Source organism: Eptesicus fuscus, chromosome 6 (genome assembly GCF_027574615.1).
Source record: "Eptesicus fuscus isolate TK198812 chromosome 6, DD_ASM_mEF_20220401, whole genome shotgun sequence".
NCBI lineage: Eukaryota > Metazoa > Chordata > Mammalia > Chiroptera > Vespertilionidae > Eptesicus > Eptesicus fuscus.
In genome coordinates, this window is record NC_072478.1 from 18328871 (window position 1) to 18344924 (window position 16054).

Sequence of the window (16054 nt, forward strand, 5' to 3'; positions counted from 1 at the left end):
TGCCAGGGGAGGCCTCTGCGGGGGTGCCAGGCGTGCCACTCACTGAGACGGGCACAGTACTTTAACGTTTATGAAGCACCCGCCCCTCTGCCATCTCATTGGATCCCAGCAGGGCTGGCCGAGAACCAGTCACACTTCATCCAGAGGGAACAGAATGACTTGCCCAAGACCACACCTCAAGTCTCTACAGAGGAGGACTTGACCCCCTGGCCCAGCTCACTCCAGATCCCAGACCTCTACACTCTGTGGATTTGGGAAGCCCCACACCCACTCTACCAGCGGCCACCCCAGGGCCGCCATATATGGCCAAACAGTGGTCATTTTGAGTGGGACAACCGAGAGCAGCCCCAGGGACTTTCCAGACACCCCCACTGGGTAGCGTTTCTAGAGAGCCCACTCCCACCCTAAACTCCTCCTGTGCACCAAAAGCACCTACTGTGCACCAAAGCCCTAGGATTTACATACATCCTACTGCTTTTCCTGAACAAGGGGACAGTCCTATCTTCTCCCCATTTTCCAGATGAGGAAATAGGCCCAGAGAGACCTAGTGACCCGCCAAAGGCCACACAGCCGTGCAACCCAGGATTCCCCCACAGAGTCCACCTCAACCACAGTCCCGGGCTGCCTCTCCATTTCTGTTTATTTTTTAAATATACTTTATTGATTTTTTTACAGAGAGGAAGGGAGAGGGATAGAGAATTAGAAACATCGATGAGAGAGAAACATCGATCAGCTGCCTCCTGCACACTCCCCTACTGGGGATGTGCCCGCAGCCAAGGTACATGCCCTTGACCGGAATCGAACCTGGGACCCTTGAGTCCGCAGGCCGACGCTCTGTCCACTGAGCCAAACCGGTTAGGGCTGCCTCTCCCCTTTTAAAGCCAAGGACACATTTGCTTCTCTTAAAGCTGACGTTGGTGTGCACCAAGCCCTCCACAAGTCTCAGCTCTTTCGTTTGCATGAGAACCCGGGAGGGAGGCGTGTCCAGAAGGGAGAGCTGAGCCTGGGTGCAGGGGATGTGGGCGATAGGGCTCCGAATGGCATGACTTCCAACCCTGGCCCTGACACGCAGTAGACTGTGACCATGGTGACGTTGACCGTGCCTCTCCTCCTCTCGGAACCTGGCTGTTCTCTGAAATGTGCAGGAGGCGCCTACCCGATGGGCCTGCTCAGAGGCAGGAGTAAAAGAAATCATGGAGAGTCCCGGTATGGGACTGGCACATAGTAGGTGCCCAGATCCTTGCTGTAACTTACTGATTCTTCTTCTTCTTCACATAACCAGGCCACCCTGGCAATTGCAGAACCAGACCTCAGTATCGTCTTTATTACATTTCTCAGGTCCCAGAGGGCTGGTGGGCAGAAGGCAAGGGGTCCAGGTGTGAGCTGCCCCCGGCACCAAGGGTCCCAGAGCCAGGGCGAACCTCTTCGCTAGCAGTACCCAGGGGCAAAGGGTGGCGGTGGGCGGTACTCCTCGGGGACCCAGTCCTCCTGGGGTTCTGCCAAGCCCCTCGGCTCCGATTTGGACACCTGTGAGGACAGGGCCCTCACGATTGCTTGGTGCCAACCCCTGGTCTTCGGGGTCACCTCGCTCCAGCTGACTGACCTCGAGGCCTTCCTGGAGGAGTTCTCTCTGTCTTTCCGAGCCTGAGGCTGTGCGGGGCTTGCGGGTGACGTGGCCACAAAGGGGTCCGTGTAGATGTTAGCGTCCCAGACCGCATCAGGCGCTCCTGTCGCTGGGCCGTGAGTCACCTGCGATCGCTCGGGGTCCCGGAGGGATGAGAAGCTGACGGTGGCCAGGTGGGATTTCAGCTGCTGCTGGACCTTCTTGCCCGTCTGAGGGAGTGTCTTGAGGTTCCTCCAGAGTTTCTGGCAGGCCTCCTCCAGAGGGGGTTTTGGGGGGCAGGAGGAAGCAGCTGCCTCGGCGGGCACTCTGTCCATCGCTGCGGACGGCGTCCTTTCCTTCTGCCAGTGCAGCACGACTGGCTTTGCGGAGGCCTGAAACCGAGAGCCGGTGAGACCTGGGCCAGCACCCCCCCCACTGCCCCGGAAACGGACCTGGGCTCCACCCAGATGCCCTAGGGCCGAGAAACGTCCCCGTGTGAACCCCAAAACCGAATCTCGGGCCCCATCCTTTCCATTTCTGTAACCGGCTTCACTCCCTCCTGTAAAGGGCCCGGAGCGAACAGCTTCCGCTCTGCAGGCCCGCCCGTCGGTCTCACCGCTCAGCTCTGCTGTTGTCAGGCGAGTGGGCCCGGTTCCAATAAAACTTTTGGACACGGAAATCTGAGTTTCATCTGATTTTCACAAGCTGTGAACTAGTAACTGCCTCAACCATTCAAGAACATAACTGTCCCTCCCATCGCAGCTTGCGACGGCCTGGGCCTCGAAGGCCACGCAGAGGCCGGCCGGTGGCCCTCAGGCGGTAGTGTGCTGACCCCTGGGCTCCCCCGTTCAGGCCAAGTGCCTGGCACGTGTGGCAGATGCTGTTGATGGCCCACCCATGTCCTCTTTTTATTTTTTTAATATGTTCTTATTGATTTCAGAGAGAAAGGGAGAGGGAGAGAGAGATAGAAACACCAATGATGAGAGAGAATCATCCATCAGCTGCCTCCTGCACGCCCCCTACTGGGGAACGAGCCCGCAACCCAGGCATGTGCCCCTGACCAGGAATCGAACCGTGACCTCCTGGTTCATAGGTCGATGCTCATCCACTGAGCCACGCCAGCCGGGCCCTATCCTTTTTTTGTTTGCTTGTTTTGTTTTTGTTAATGCTCACCTGAGGACATTTTTCCACTGATTTTTTTTTTTTTTATGAGAGTGGAAGGAAGAGGGAGAAACAGAGAGAGAGAACCATTGATGTGAGAGAGGCACATCGATGGGTTGCCTTCCGTACATGCCCTGACCAGGGCTGGCGATGGAGCCTGCAATCAAGGTACGTGCCCTTGATTGGAATTGAACCTGAGACCCTTCAGTTCGTAGGCTGATGTCCTACCCACTGGGTCAAACTGGCCAGGCCCCACCCATATCCTCTTTGCTCCCAGCTCCACTCCCAAATGCCAACGGCAGGGACTCTGCCTGGGGGCCTTCTCTGGCCACCAGTGCCCGCTGCGTCCACATGGCAGACCAGAAGTGCCAGAGAATCAAATCTCCCAGGAATAGTATTTGACCAATGACTGAGGGAATTTGGAGGATAAATACCCCAGCTCCCTCACTCCTAAGAGGTGATAACGGAGCAGGTAGGCAGACAGGAAACATGAAAACCCGTAAATAAACAAGACTTCAAATTTCGAGGAGTGCTCTGTTGCAAATAAGTAGGGTGATGTGTTGGAGGAGGTGGTGGGGGGAGGACCTTAGGTCTGGAGATGGGAGGGAGACACTTGAAGAACTGATGGGAGACGCCAGGCTGGGAAATTTGGGGCAGAGCATACAGCACAGCACGTGCAAAGGCCCTGACGTTGCTTGAAGCTGGGCTGGTGATGGGCAGAAGGAGGAACTGAGACCGCAGTCAGCATTTTAACCTTGGTGCCTTGGGAATTCACTGGAAGGTTTTAAGCTCCGAGCTACAGGATCTTATCTTCCTTCTAAAAGCCCCTGGCAGCTGTTGGCCACCTCTGCTCCTGCCCCTCCCCTGCCCCGGTTGGAGGTGCCAGCTTTCTGTCACATACCTCCTTGGGGGCAGCCACTGGATGGGAAGAAGGTTTCTGATGTTCCCCGGGACCAGGAGCGGGGCTGGCAGCTTCCTCAGCCAGTGCGTTGTAGTGAAGGAAGAGATCCTCGTAATCCACGTTGGCTGGATCCTTCTGCGGACAGAGGGGACCTGCAGCTCAGCCCCAAGGAGGGGACAGGGATGGGGCTGGGGTCCCCAGACCCTGGGAGTTGGAGCTCAGGAGCTACTCCCACCCACAAACCTGTAACAAAGCATGCTCCGCTGAGCGCATTGTGGGCCTAGGGCCTACCAGCGATGGGCAACCTTTTGAGCCTGGTGTGTCAAACTTCGCCAAAAAACTGAGCATAACTCGGGTAGTGTGTCACTTTGAGGAAAAAACATTATTTCGCAAATGTTTCATCCTCAGGAGCAGCAAATGTTTCATCCTCGGCATGCGGCCGCCTCAGCGGCCGCGTGTCATCAGAAATGGCTACGCGTGTCAGTGCTGACACGCGTGTCATAGGTTCGCCATCACTGGCTAGGCCCTGCCCATAAACCCTTATAAGGAGGTCTGCCCCTCCCACAGCAGCTTCTGAGGGCACAGGCCCGCCCACTGAGGCTTATGCTAGTCCTACAGATCAGCTAGGGCAGTGGTCGGCAAACTCATTAGTCCACAGAGCCAAATATCAACAGTACAACGATAGAAATTTCTTTTGAGAGCCAAGTTTTTTAAACTTAAACTTCTTCTAACGCCACTTCTTCAAAACAGACTCGCCCAGGCCGTGGTATTTTGTGGAAGAGCCACACTCAAGGGGCCAAAGAGCTGCAGTTTGCCGACCACAGAGCTAGGGTTATCCCTAGCACGTGAAACCTTGTAAAACATCAGCCTGAGGGGAAACTAGGGCCAGGGGGAGTGGGGCCGTGGGGGGCCAGGGACAGAATCACAAGAGACTGAGGGGACTGGGGGGAGCAAAATGAGTCTGGAGGGCTTAGCCCCTGGGAAGACAACTACCGCCCACCCAGGTCCCAGCCCTCACCTGCGGACAGGGCTGCTTCAGCAGCTCCCCACGTGGCCTCAGCGGCTGCTGCTGGTGAAAGGTGATCAGGGCGTCCAGCGAGGCGTGGGCCTGCTCCTCCCCAGGGATTACCACGCTCCCATCGTCCAGCAGCTTCACCATAAAGTGGCGGCAGCAGTTTTGGGCTCTGCGGAGACACTGCCAGGGTTGGGACATCCTGCTCCCTCCTTTCATCCCCCCCCCCCCCGCCCCCGCCCCCAAGTCCTTGAACCGGCAGCATCAGGGCTGCAGCCCGACCTCACAGGTTCCTAGGTAAGCTTCTCTACTCGTTAGCCATATGGCATTTGGTGGGTGCCTAACAGCACGGTGCCTCAGTTTCCCCATCTGTCACATGGGGCTACGAAGACTGACCTCAGGAGTTCTTGTGAAGATGAACCAAGGAACCGCAGGAAAAGCTTAGCTCGGTGTCTGGCTAGGGGTAAATGATCAATAGAAATGATCATGAAAATGTGGTCAGGCTTTGGCCGGAGGCTCGGGGCCTGGCACTCTGCTCCATTAATGAATGGGTGCATTTGTGAATGGCCTACTATGCGCTTCCTATATGTTTTAATCCTCACGTCAAGACAATTCTAGTATCCCATGTGAGAGATGAGGACTTTGAGGGAGGGACAGAAAGGTGGAGCAACTTGTCCAAGGTCACAGTGTGTAAGGAGCAGAACCGAGCCTTGTACTGTTTGACTCAGGTCCTAAGGTTTTCCCACTAATGGAACTGTTGGGGTTTTTTTTGGTTTTTGGTTTTTCATTCCTTTGGCCTGCAATTCTTTCAAAAAGCAGTTTGTTCTGCTGAATCCTCTCCCTGGGATGCCAGATCAGGCTTTGAAGCCTCAAGTAGCTGGACTGCCCTGAGTTTCCAACACAGTCTCCTTGGCGGAGTCAGAGTGCTGCCAAGCAGATGGCAGAAGGGAGGTGGATGGTTAGGGAAAGGGCAGGAGCCAGTCTCAGGCCTCTAGCAGCTCCTGTTCTCAGACACACAGTCTTCGTTACCACAGACCCCAGTCTGCTGGATACAGCCAGACCTGCAGCTGCTCACTCTTCAGCCAGGGCAGTCCAGAGCTTCATACAGTTGCTCTTGAAACCTGTGATACGAAGCTCCCCTTGCCCCCTCCAAGGAAGCCCGGAGCCCACCGTCCCCACGCCCAGGCCTTACTTGTAGGAGAGTGTGTAGCCCACGTGACTGTGACTGACTCTGATGAGAAAGGACCCCAGGGGCTGCGACTCCAGCAAATCCTCTGCGTCCCTGGAAAGGCACACACAGGTGGGGGAGACTGAGGGCTAGCCGCCCAGGGTACTGCCCAGACCCTCCCAGGACTGAGCAACGACCTAAAATGCATTTTTTTCTTGGTCGTTTCAGACTTTGGAATATTCAGGTGTTCCCCCAGAGGTGGCGAAGGCCTCTGAGGACCTTGACCCCAGGGCCCACAGCCCCTGCCTGCCTTGCAATGCCTGCAATCCATTCAGGAAGGCCCCTTAGGGTGGATCTGAGTAGGACAGGTAACAAAGCAAGAGCTGTTTCCAGATGCATTTGAGATCAAAACCCAGCTCTGCCGTTCACTCACAGTGTGACCCCTGGTGAGGTCAGTCCCTTTCTGACCTCAGCTTCCTCAAGGGGACAGAAAACCCTCACTCCCAGGGCCAATCAATGTGAGGACAGACAAAATGCGTGCAGCGTGAGAACTTCCGCATGGTGCGTGCTTTCAAAATGTTCACTGTTAGCGCACTTGACCCTTGAACTGACCTGCCAGGTCCAAGCAGATTTTTTTCCCCCACTAAATATACAAATTGGCCCTCTGTATAGTATTTTTGGTCCGAGGTTGGGAATCCATGGATGTGGAGGGCCGACTGTATGCCTTGACCTACACCATTTTATGGAGGGGACTTGAGCATCTGCAGATTTTGGCATCCGTGGGGGGTCCTGGAACCAATCCCCCGGGATACTGGGGAATGACTGTAGTTAAGTTTTTGAGGAGTCAAAAGTTATATAAAGGGACTCAGAGTTGGCACCCCTAAACTGTATTACTATCATTATTACTATTTCCTGGTGTGCACAGAGAGTGGCCTTCTATGGGGAGCCTTTGGACCCGTGTTGTCCAGTACAGGGGCCGTTGCCCACATGTGGCTACTGAGTGCTTAAAATGTGGCTGGTCTTGCCCTAGCCAGGTTGCTCAATGGTTAGAGCATCAGCCCACGGACTGAGGGGCTCAATCCCCGGCCCCGGTGTGTCTCACGACACATCAATGTTTCTCTTTCTCTGTCTCTCCCCCTCCCTTCCACTCTCTCTAAAATCAATGGAAAAAAATATCCTTGGGTGAGGATTAACAGCAACAAAAAAATGTGGCTGGTCTGAATCAAGATGTGCTTTTAGCATACAATACACACCAGATTTTAAAGACTCAGTACACAGCATAGGAAATATAGTAAAAAATATTGTAATAACTATACAGTATATGGTGTCATATGGTTACTAGACTTATTGGGGTAATAAGTTTGTAAGTTATATAAATGTCTAATCCCCATGTTGTACACCTGAAACTAATATAATATGGTATGTCAATTGCAATCTAAACATTTTTTAATTATAAAAAATAAAAAATTAAAGGCAGTACAAATAGAGGAATATGTATTCTGTCTCATGAGTGATTTATTTAGTATTCACTACTTGCTGAAATGATAATAACATGGATATACTGGGTTAAATAAAAGATGTGATTAAAATTAATTGTTTCTTTCTGCTTCTTTTAAGATAGCTACTAGAATTTTAAAAATTGCAGTGTATGGCTCATATTATATCTTACTGGCATGCCCAGAACTCAGAAACCATGTCGAGTTCTGTCTCTCTTGGCGTTTGCAATGTTCTCTCAATTTCCTAAATGTCAAGAAATGTTCCTTTCTCCATTTACTTAGAGCCGGGCCCTGGGGTGACTAAGTAGGTGAGTTTGTTCATCTCCTCAGAGCTCAGTCTAATGTAGAAAGTGCATGTTAGCCATGTACCCGATAGACTGAGAGGAGCTCAATCCTTAAGAAGGATTCTGAGGCTGCGTCCTGCCATCATTGATTGGTGATTCCTGGCCTACTGAGCGGTCTAGGGGGGCGGGTAAGAAGGGGGTTCTGTCTTGTGGCCACTCGTATAGAGAAAGCCAAGGTCCAGAGAGGGAAAATAACTTGCCCAAGGGCACACAGCAAGTCCAGAGCAGACAAGATTCAAGCCCGAATCTCCAAAGCCCTTTCCATCCTCTTAACACACACGTAGGTGAGCTGAGCGCAGAATTCCACAGGGGAAGCCTGCCCAGGTGGGGGCAGGCAAAGAGGGTGAAAGGCAGGGTGGAAAGTGTGGGAGTGTCCTCACTGTCTGGAGATGGCACCATGGAACCACGAAGGGACTCCTCCTTGGGCCAGCTGGCCCACCTGTGTCTGCACGAACCAGTCCAGGCGTGGGGGCAGCGGCGGGGGCAGCTTTCTGGCCTCTGTCATGGCTTCCTGAGGGGGAAGGTGGCACCTGGGGGCAGAAAGGAGGAGAGAGAGTCAGGCCTGGTCCACTTCTCAGCTTTATCTGATTCTTGCAGCTCATGGTGCCTCCTCTTTGGAGAAGTCCTCCAGGCTGGACAGAGCAACAGGCTTGAAACTGGCTTGTGTTTCTTGAGCACCTACTACGTGCTGGCACTTTATGCATGTTCACTTATCGATTTTCTTCCAAAAATCCTCCAAGGATAATAAGAATAAAAGAATAAAAGAATAAAAGGAAAGCCCTGGCCAGTGTTGCTCAGTGGATAGAGCACAGGCCCACGCACAGAGTGTCTCAAGTTGGATTCCCTGTCAAGGGCACCTACCTGGGTTGCAGGTTCTATTCCAGCCCTGGTCAGGATGCATGCAGGAGGCCACCAATTGATATGCCTCTCTCACATCGATGTATCTCTCTCTCTCTCTCCCTCCCTCCCTCTCTCCTACTCCTTCCCTCCTTCTCTCTCTAAAAATCAATGAAAAAAAATATCTACAGGTGAGAATTAACTAAAGAAAAAAGAATAAAAGAGCTGAAACCAGTTTGGCTCAGTGGATAGAGTGTCGGCCTTCGGACTGAAAGGTCCCAGGTTTAATTCCGGTCAAGGGCATGTACCTTGGTTGCGGGCACATCCTCAGTAGGGGGTGTGCAGGAGGCAGCTGATCGATGTCTCTCTCTCATCGATGTTTCTAACTCTCTATCCCTCTCCCTTCCTCTCTGTAAAAAATCAATAAAAATATATTTTTAAAAAAAGAATAAAAGGAAATAATAAGAATACAATGAGGTTAGAGTAAAAAAAATGAAACCATGAGAACAAAAGGGACTATTAAGAATATTATTATTTCATTACTGCAAGTGTTGGAAAATTCTCTTTATAGATACATGTATTTATGTTTAAGAACTGAATTTATTTAAATACTAAGTAACTACCAATGTCCCTGGTGGGATGTGGAGATGTCCAAATGACAAGTGAATGCATGAAATAGTGGTCACTCCGTGGGTGCCATAAAGGGTTGCCACGGAAGCATTAAACACCACAGAGATGTGACCCAAACAATTGCTCTGCCACCAGTGTCACCAGGCGTGGTGGCCATAAATGACACACCTAGAATGTGTCAGGTGCATGGCTAATTCACACCCATTCTCAATAATTGCAAGCTCAGGTACCACTGAACTTGGTGAGCTAACGACACAAAGCTGGAAAACAGAAAAATACAGCACCAATTCCCAAAACAGTCTCAAGTTAGTGTAAAGCCAGCAAAAAGGCTGTGCCCTGCTGGGTGAACCCTTTGTCCCCAAACTGGCCCCACCCCCCACAATGACCAAATCTAATTTTTCAACCCCATAGAAGGTCATTGTTACCAGGCCGTTTCCACAGAGAGGGGCCCTGTTGACCAACCCAGTCAATATTGGCTTCCTCCTGCCAGAAGACCCATGGCAAACACACCCTTCGGGGAGCGACCCAAAGGAATTCTGGGGCAAGTGAAATGGAATCTATTAAGCCATGTGACAAAGTGGTTAAGAGCCTGCAATCGGGGCCTGGGTTCAAACCCTCGCTCCCCCACTTAGCTGCTGTGTGATCTTGGGCCTCTCTGTGCCTGTATTTTCAACTGCGATTTGGGGATAATGATGACATTTACCTACTGCTGTGTAAGCCCTGACAGTGTGTGTGGGTTTTTTCTTTTCTTTTTTTGTAACGCGAGTGCCTGACTTAAGCTTTGATTGCTGAGGCATCCATTTCAGCGATGGCAATCTCCGGTAAACATTGCCAGCCACACGCCAGAAGAGCCAGGCTGCCTTCTCCCACGGAGGCTCCTTGGTTTTAGTGATCTTGCTTGATTTCAATAATTGACCATTTGGGCTACTTGCCTGTGAGCACGCTTGCTCTACCTCTGATCTCGCTGAGTAGTCCCAGGCGTGCTGTATAATGTCCAGGTCCTTAAGTAATAAATAAACCTTTTATTTTTTTTAAAAAAAGTTTCCTGATGACTATTGCTTGAAGGGCATCTTGAAATCATAATAAGAGCCACAAGGGCTGATCCAACCACAACATTGGTATTGATTGGTAGAGACCAGCACAAAACACCTGTATCCTAGCTAATAAAAGAGCAATATGCAAATTAACCACCACCCTGCTACACCCACAAGCCACGCCCACAAGCCAATCAGGAGCGACTATGCAAATTAGCCCAACCAAGATGGCTGTAGCCACAGAGATAACAAGAGGGAGGCTTGGGTTTCCCTGGTGATGGAGGAAGCCAAGCTTTCCGCACACCCTGGCCAGCCCAAACCTCCGCTTTAGGCTACAAAGTTTCAATTATAGAAGATACATAAATCCCAACAGAAATGGCTGCGGCCATAGAGCTGGAGAGAGCAGGAGCCTAGGGTTGCCCTCGGCGATGGAGGAAGCCAAGCTTCTGCAGCCCTGGCTGGCCCAGGCCTTCGCTCCAGGCTACAAAGTTTCAATTATAGAAGATAAATTCCAACAGAAATGGCTACCACCATGGAGCGAGCACAAGGTTTGGCTTCGCTTCAGGCTACAAAGTTTCAATTGTAGAAGATAAATAAATTCCAGATACCAGGGCCTCCGCTTGGGTCGCTGGGGGGTGTGGCTGGCCTGCAAACCACCACAGGCCCCTCGCCCAGGCCACCCCACACCCCAAGGGAACCCTGATTCAGGACATCCTTCAGGGCAAACCAGCTGGCCCCCACCCATGCACCAGGCCTCTATCCTATCTAATAAAAGAGTAATATGCAGATTGACCATCACTCCAACACAGAAGATGGCTGCCCCCATGTGGTCAAAGATCCTGCCCCCATATGGACACAAGATGGCCACCACAAGATGGCCAGCAGGGGAGGGCAGTTGGGAGGAACCAGGCTTGCAGGGGAGGGCAGTTAAGGGGTGACCAGGCTGGCAGAGGAGGGAAGTTGGGGGCAAACAGGCTGGCAGGGGAGCAGTTAGACATCAATCAGGCTGGCAGGGGAGTGGTTAGCGGGTGATCAGGCTGGCAGGCAGAAGCAGTTAGGGGCAATCAGGAAGGTAGGCAGGCAAATGGTTGGGAGCCAGCAGTCCTGGATTGTGAGAAGGCAGTCCGACATCCCTCGAGGGGTACCAGATTGGAGAGGGTGCAGGCTGGGCTGAGGGACACATCCCCTGTGCACAAATTTCATGCACCGGGCCTCTAGTATATAATAAATGTCCATGAGTCCAGTAGTGACCCAGCATGGGGTAATGTTTATAGGCTAGTTCTTTCTTCTATCTGGGAGACCTCCTACTTACCCCCTCAAGACCCAGCAAAAATATCCCCTCCTTCATGCAGCTTTCCTGCCTTTTCTCCTAGACAAAACCCTGGCACCCTTCTATGTCGTCCCCTGCCTTCCCCCCAATGCTTGCCTCTGGCCTAGCCTTGCCTGAGGGAGCTGGAGTGTCTGTGTCTGGTTTTGTCTCCCCCAGATTAGGGGTGCCCAGGGTTTAGGCCCGGGCTAGATCCTTTTGGATTTTCCTGGGTCCTCAGCATCAGCACAGGGGAGGGTGCAGGATGTGTGCTGATGGTTTAGTGATGAGTGAGGCCACACTAAGTTTCAAATTCCCGGCCCTGGCATTGGAGCCTCCCCACCTCCTCATCCCCTAACAGCATCTCTGTTCTACTCCAAGGTGATCAAATTCTCTCTTTTTTTAAAATATATTTTTTTATTGATTCAGAAGGAAAGGGAGAGGGAGAGAGATAGAAACAGCAATGATGAGAGAGAATCATTGACTGGCGAGGTGCCTCCTGCACACCCTCTACTGAGGATCGAGCCCCAACCCAGGCATGTGCCCTTGACTGGAATCCAACCCAGGACCCTTCAGTCCACAGGCCAACGCTCTATCCTCTGAGCCACACCAGCCAGGGCCGATCAAGTTCTCCTTCCCCTCCACACTGTTGCTATTCTTTGCCAGAAATGCTCTTTCCCCAACTTCAGCTCCATTTTCCAATGGTCACCGCCTGGTGCCTCCAGAAAATGGCTCATGCTTCTCTGGTCCCACCAGCCCCATCACCCCCTCTGGCCCAGCCTGGACCCCGTGCTCTGTCTTCTAGGACTGGGTTGGGGCTGAGACTCTCAGGGGCCCAGCCTCACCCAGCATAGGTGGGCATGTGGTTGACTGGGGAGTCCCCACCCAGGGAACATACCTGGGAGACCTCTGGGCGGCCGAGGCCCTGGCTCTGGCTGTGCCGTGCTGCCTGTAGGTGCCTGAGTTTCAGTTCAGGGTCCACACGTCATCAGGGTGGGGCCCCAGGAGGTTCCTGTTTCCTTAAGCAGGTGAGCCCGGGGCGGGACCAGGACAACCCCTCTGTCCACGCTCCAACGAAGCCGCGGAGCTGCAGGTGGAGGGACACCCTTGCTCCACTCAGATCTGGACAAACCTTTATTGAGCATCTGTTGTGTACCAGATCCTGAGGGGACAGAGAGGAGACCCCAAGACCGGCACAAGCCCCACCCTCCCAGTATCTACAATCTAGCGAGCAATGAAGAGAGGAAGAAATTGGCAGCGTTGTTTCAAAGCAAACAGCAGGCCAGGAAGCAGGAACTCAGGGCGCAAGAACCCCCAGAGGGGGCCTAACTGATCTGGAGGAAGGGGCACCTGGGGGCAGGTAGGAGCCAACTTTATTAGGGGTGGGGGGTGGGGCGGGGGTGTGCAGAAAGAAGGCATTAGGTAGAGGGAGCCGAACAAAGGGCCTGAGGCAGGAGTCTCACTGTGCACACAGGGCCACATTTTGACTTATGAAAAAAACCCCAAAAACTAAACTAAAAAAACCCCAGCCCTGAATGATGTGGCTAAATGGTTAGAGTGTCGGCCCATGTACCAAAGGGTCATAGGTTCACTTCCTGATTAAAAGCACGTGCCTGGGTTGCAGGTTCATCCCCGCCTGCCACCCCCCAACCCCCAACCCCTTGGGCCACCTGTGGGAGCAATCAATTGATGTGTCTCTGTCACATCAATGTTTTCTCTCTCTCTCTCTCTCCCTCTCCCTCTCCATCTCCCTCTCCCTCTCCCTCCCCCTCTCCCTTTATCCCCCCTTCCACTATTTCTAAAAATCAATGGAAAAATACCCTCGAACTCAGCTGGGGTGGCACAGTGGTTGAGCGTCCACCTATGAACCAGGAGGTCACGGTTCGATTCCTAGTCAGGGCACAGGTCCGGATTGCAGGCTCAATCCCCAGGGTGGGGCATGTAGGAGGCAGCCGATCAATGATTCTCTCTCATCATTGTTGTTTCCATCTCTCTCTCCTTTTCCCTTCCTCTCTAAAATCAATAAAAATGTATTTTTTTTTAAATCCTTGGGTGAGGGTTAACAACAACAACAACAACAAAAAATCCAAACCATTTGAAATTATATTTTATTACTGCATTGGCATCATTATTATATATTCATTATTATTGTATTTTTTTATATTTTTTTATTTTTTTTTACTGATTTTAGAAAACTAAAACTACACACATAGTGGGCCCTGAGTATGAGAACCTGTGCCTCACGAATCAGCCAGCCCCAGATATATGCTGGCTGCCCCCCCTTTCCTGTCCTAGGACACGGGCTAAACCACTTCCTCCCCTTTCAGGCAGAAATGGCCCAGATCCTCATGGCTGAGCTTGGGGGGGGCGGGGGGGAGGAACCAGGGGCCCTGTGGGCCTATCGCCCTGGCCCAGCTGGTTTAGATAGCCTTATGCATGACAGGCTCAAGCTGGGTGCCCTGACCACTCCCTGCCCTATGGGGGAGGGGTCGCCTGCAGTCTGCGGTTCAACAGCCCCAAGCAGAAAACACGAGGAACGCCTTTCTCACTCACCCACTGTGTGGCCTTGGGTGAGTTGCTCAACCAACGTCTCTGGGTCTGCTTCTTCATCTGTGAAGTCACATGACACTAGCCCTCCTCAGATAGGAGAGACAACCTTCAGGTAGGCAGCCGGGGGCCCAGTTAACGGTAATGACACCAGGACTCCTCACTGTGACTTAATCTGATGCCTTTGTGTGTGGCTGGGGGAGATGCAGGCTGAGGCCCCAGGCCTCTCAGGCTGGGCAACCTTGGGCAACTCACCTCACCACTCTGATTCCTCATGCCCTCCATAGCCCAGGGAGCCGGCTCCCAGCCTCAGTGATGAGGGGAGGGGATCGGAAGTGCCCAGTGAACCGTGTCAGTTAGAAAGCCTGACCATTGGGGTATCATTTGCATGGCGTTCAGGCTACAGGAACGTGGGGCCTTATCAGTCCACCTCCAGCCCAGCCCCCTGAGGCCCCACCACAGAGGACTGCAGCCTGAGTCCCCCAACCTGCTTGGCACATGTGGTCTCCCACAAACGAACATCCTCCCCTGAGAATGTCACATCAGAATCCCCACCCCCTAGCCCTCAGTGACCACTGGAAACTGGATGGACAAGTGGTCCCCAGAGCACCTTCTAGAAGGGGACCAGCAGGGAGATCTGGGCTGGGACTCCAAAGCCCCTTCCCCTCGACACCAGGCCTGGACTTTTCACTGGCAGCCTCAGCTGGTGATTGGGATGGCCACGGCTCGTGTGGGGTGCGTGGCCCTCCGGGGAAGTGACCACAATGCCACTTTGCCACAGATGTCAGGGGTGGGCAAGTCAGGCTCGTGGAGCTTCCGTGGTGGGGGGAGACAAGTTGGCCGTGAGCCGTGAATTCCCACAGATGCTCTGATGATGAGGTGGGAGGAGGGAGGCCGTCCTGGATGGTCAGGATGGGCACAAGTGGGCTGTGCAGCTGTTAGAGGACTGCCAGGCCACGGGTGCAGCGGGTGCAAAGGCACCAGGGCAGTGGCGAGCACGGGGTGAAGCGGGAGAGTAAGGCACACAGGGGCTGGGGTGAGGTGAGCCAGGGGAGAATGGCAGAGAAAAGGGAAGAGGTGGGCAGGCCCACCGCATGCAGTGTGAGTTATATGGGGTCTGGAGCTCAGACTGGTGTCTGGGCTGGATGCACAGAGAAGTCACCGGCACGCCTGAAGGCTGGCCATTGGCTGGCATGCAGGAACTTGGCTGGTAGAGTTCCCTATACTGAAATAAAGCCTTCTCACAACCATGCTTAAATGCTTGTACAATGCGGTTTATGCTGAATGCCTGCTTTCTCTCCAGGCTGCTGCAATTTTGGTACATGCCTCGCCGCGGAGGTGCCTCCATGACCAGTCCCAGTAAAACCCTGGGTGCTGAGTCTCCAAGGAGCGCCCTGGCAGCTAACACTTCACGCTTGTCACAGCTTGGCGATGGAGAAGTGTGACCCCACGCCGAGAGGACGCCTGGAAGCTTGTGCCTGGTTTCCTCTGGACGTGGCTCCACGCGCCTCTTCCTGAGCCCATTTTCCTGTGTCCTTTGGCTGTAATACATTAGCTATATGCCGAGTCCCAGGGAACCAGTGACCTGGGGGATCTTGGGGACCCCAACAGAGAAGAAACCCACTGGGGCCAGTCTAGAGAAGAGGCAAATGGTGGCCATGTGCCAGAAGCCGGGGAAGCAGGATTGCAGGGATGGGGAAGGATGCTCCCGAGGTGAGAAAGGGGTCTCAGAGCTGAATGTGCAACTTGGCAGATGGATGCCCACAGAGACCAGACGAGAGAACCTGGTGACACTGTGGGGGCTAGTGTTGACCAGCAGGTTCAGCATGGGACGTGGAAACCCAAGTGGTGCAGAGAATAGGGTCTCTTGTTTTTCTGTGGGGTGGGGGTAGGAAGCTTTATTTCCCACGCCAGCCTTTGAATAACGGTGTCATCCCAGAGCCTGGGGCACACACCACCTCCACTTGGTTCCTGTCCAGACCTGAGGCCCCTGCTGGCTGGGCTGCGTTTTACAT

The 16054-nt window shown here is 53.1% G+C and overlaps 1 protein-coding gene across 1 annotated transcript; it reads right to left on the reverse strand.

Annotated features, from left to right (window-relative positions):
• Nucleotides 1-798: 798 nt before the first annotated feature.
• HSH2D (hematopoietic SH2 domain containing) lies at nt 799-12442 on the reverse strand. Its single transcript, XM_008157826.3, has 6 exons — nt 12391-12442; nt 8066-8215; nt 5870-5959; nt 4684-4849; nt 3666-3800; nt 799-1995 (listed from the first exon to the last, which is right to left on the reverse strand). Exons 2-6 carry the CDS (start codon nt 8188-8190, stop codon nt 1429-1431), a joined length of 1083 nt encoding a protein of 360 aa, XP_008156048.2. The 5' UTR covers nt 8191-8215; nt 12391-12442; the 3' UTR covers nt 799-1428.
• Between the last annotated feature and the right edge of the window lie 3612 nt (nt 12443-16054).

Excerpts from the sequence above, each read along its gene's own strand:
- HSH2D (XM_008157826.3), bottom strand. The coding sequence starts at position 8,190 with ATGACAGAGGCCAGAAAGCTGCCCCCGCCGCTGCCCCCACGCCTGGAC. Across the intron at positions 5,960-8,065 it reads CATGGTGCCATCTCCAGACA|GGACGCAGAGGATTTGCTGG; the intron begins GTGAGGACACTC and ends GTGCCTTTCCAG. Across the intron at positions 4,850-5,869 it reads GGCTACACACTCTCCTACAA|AGCCCAAAACTGCTGCCGCC; the intron begins GTAAGGCCTGGG and ends GTGTCTCCGCAG.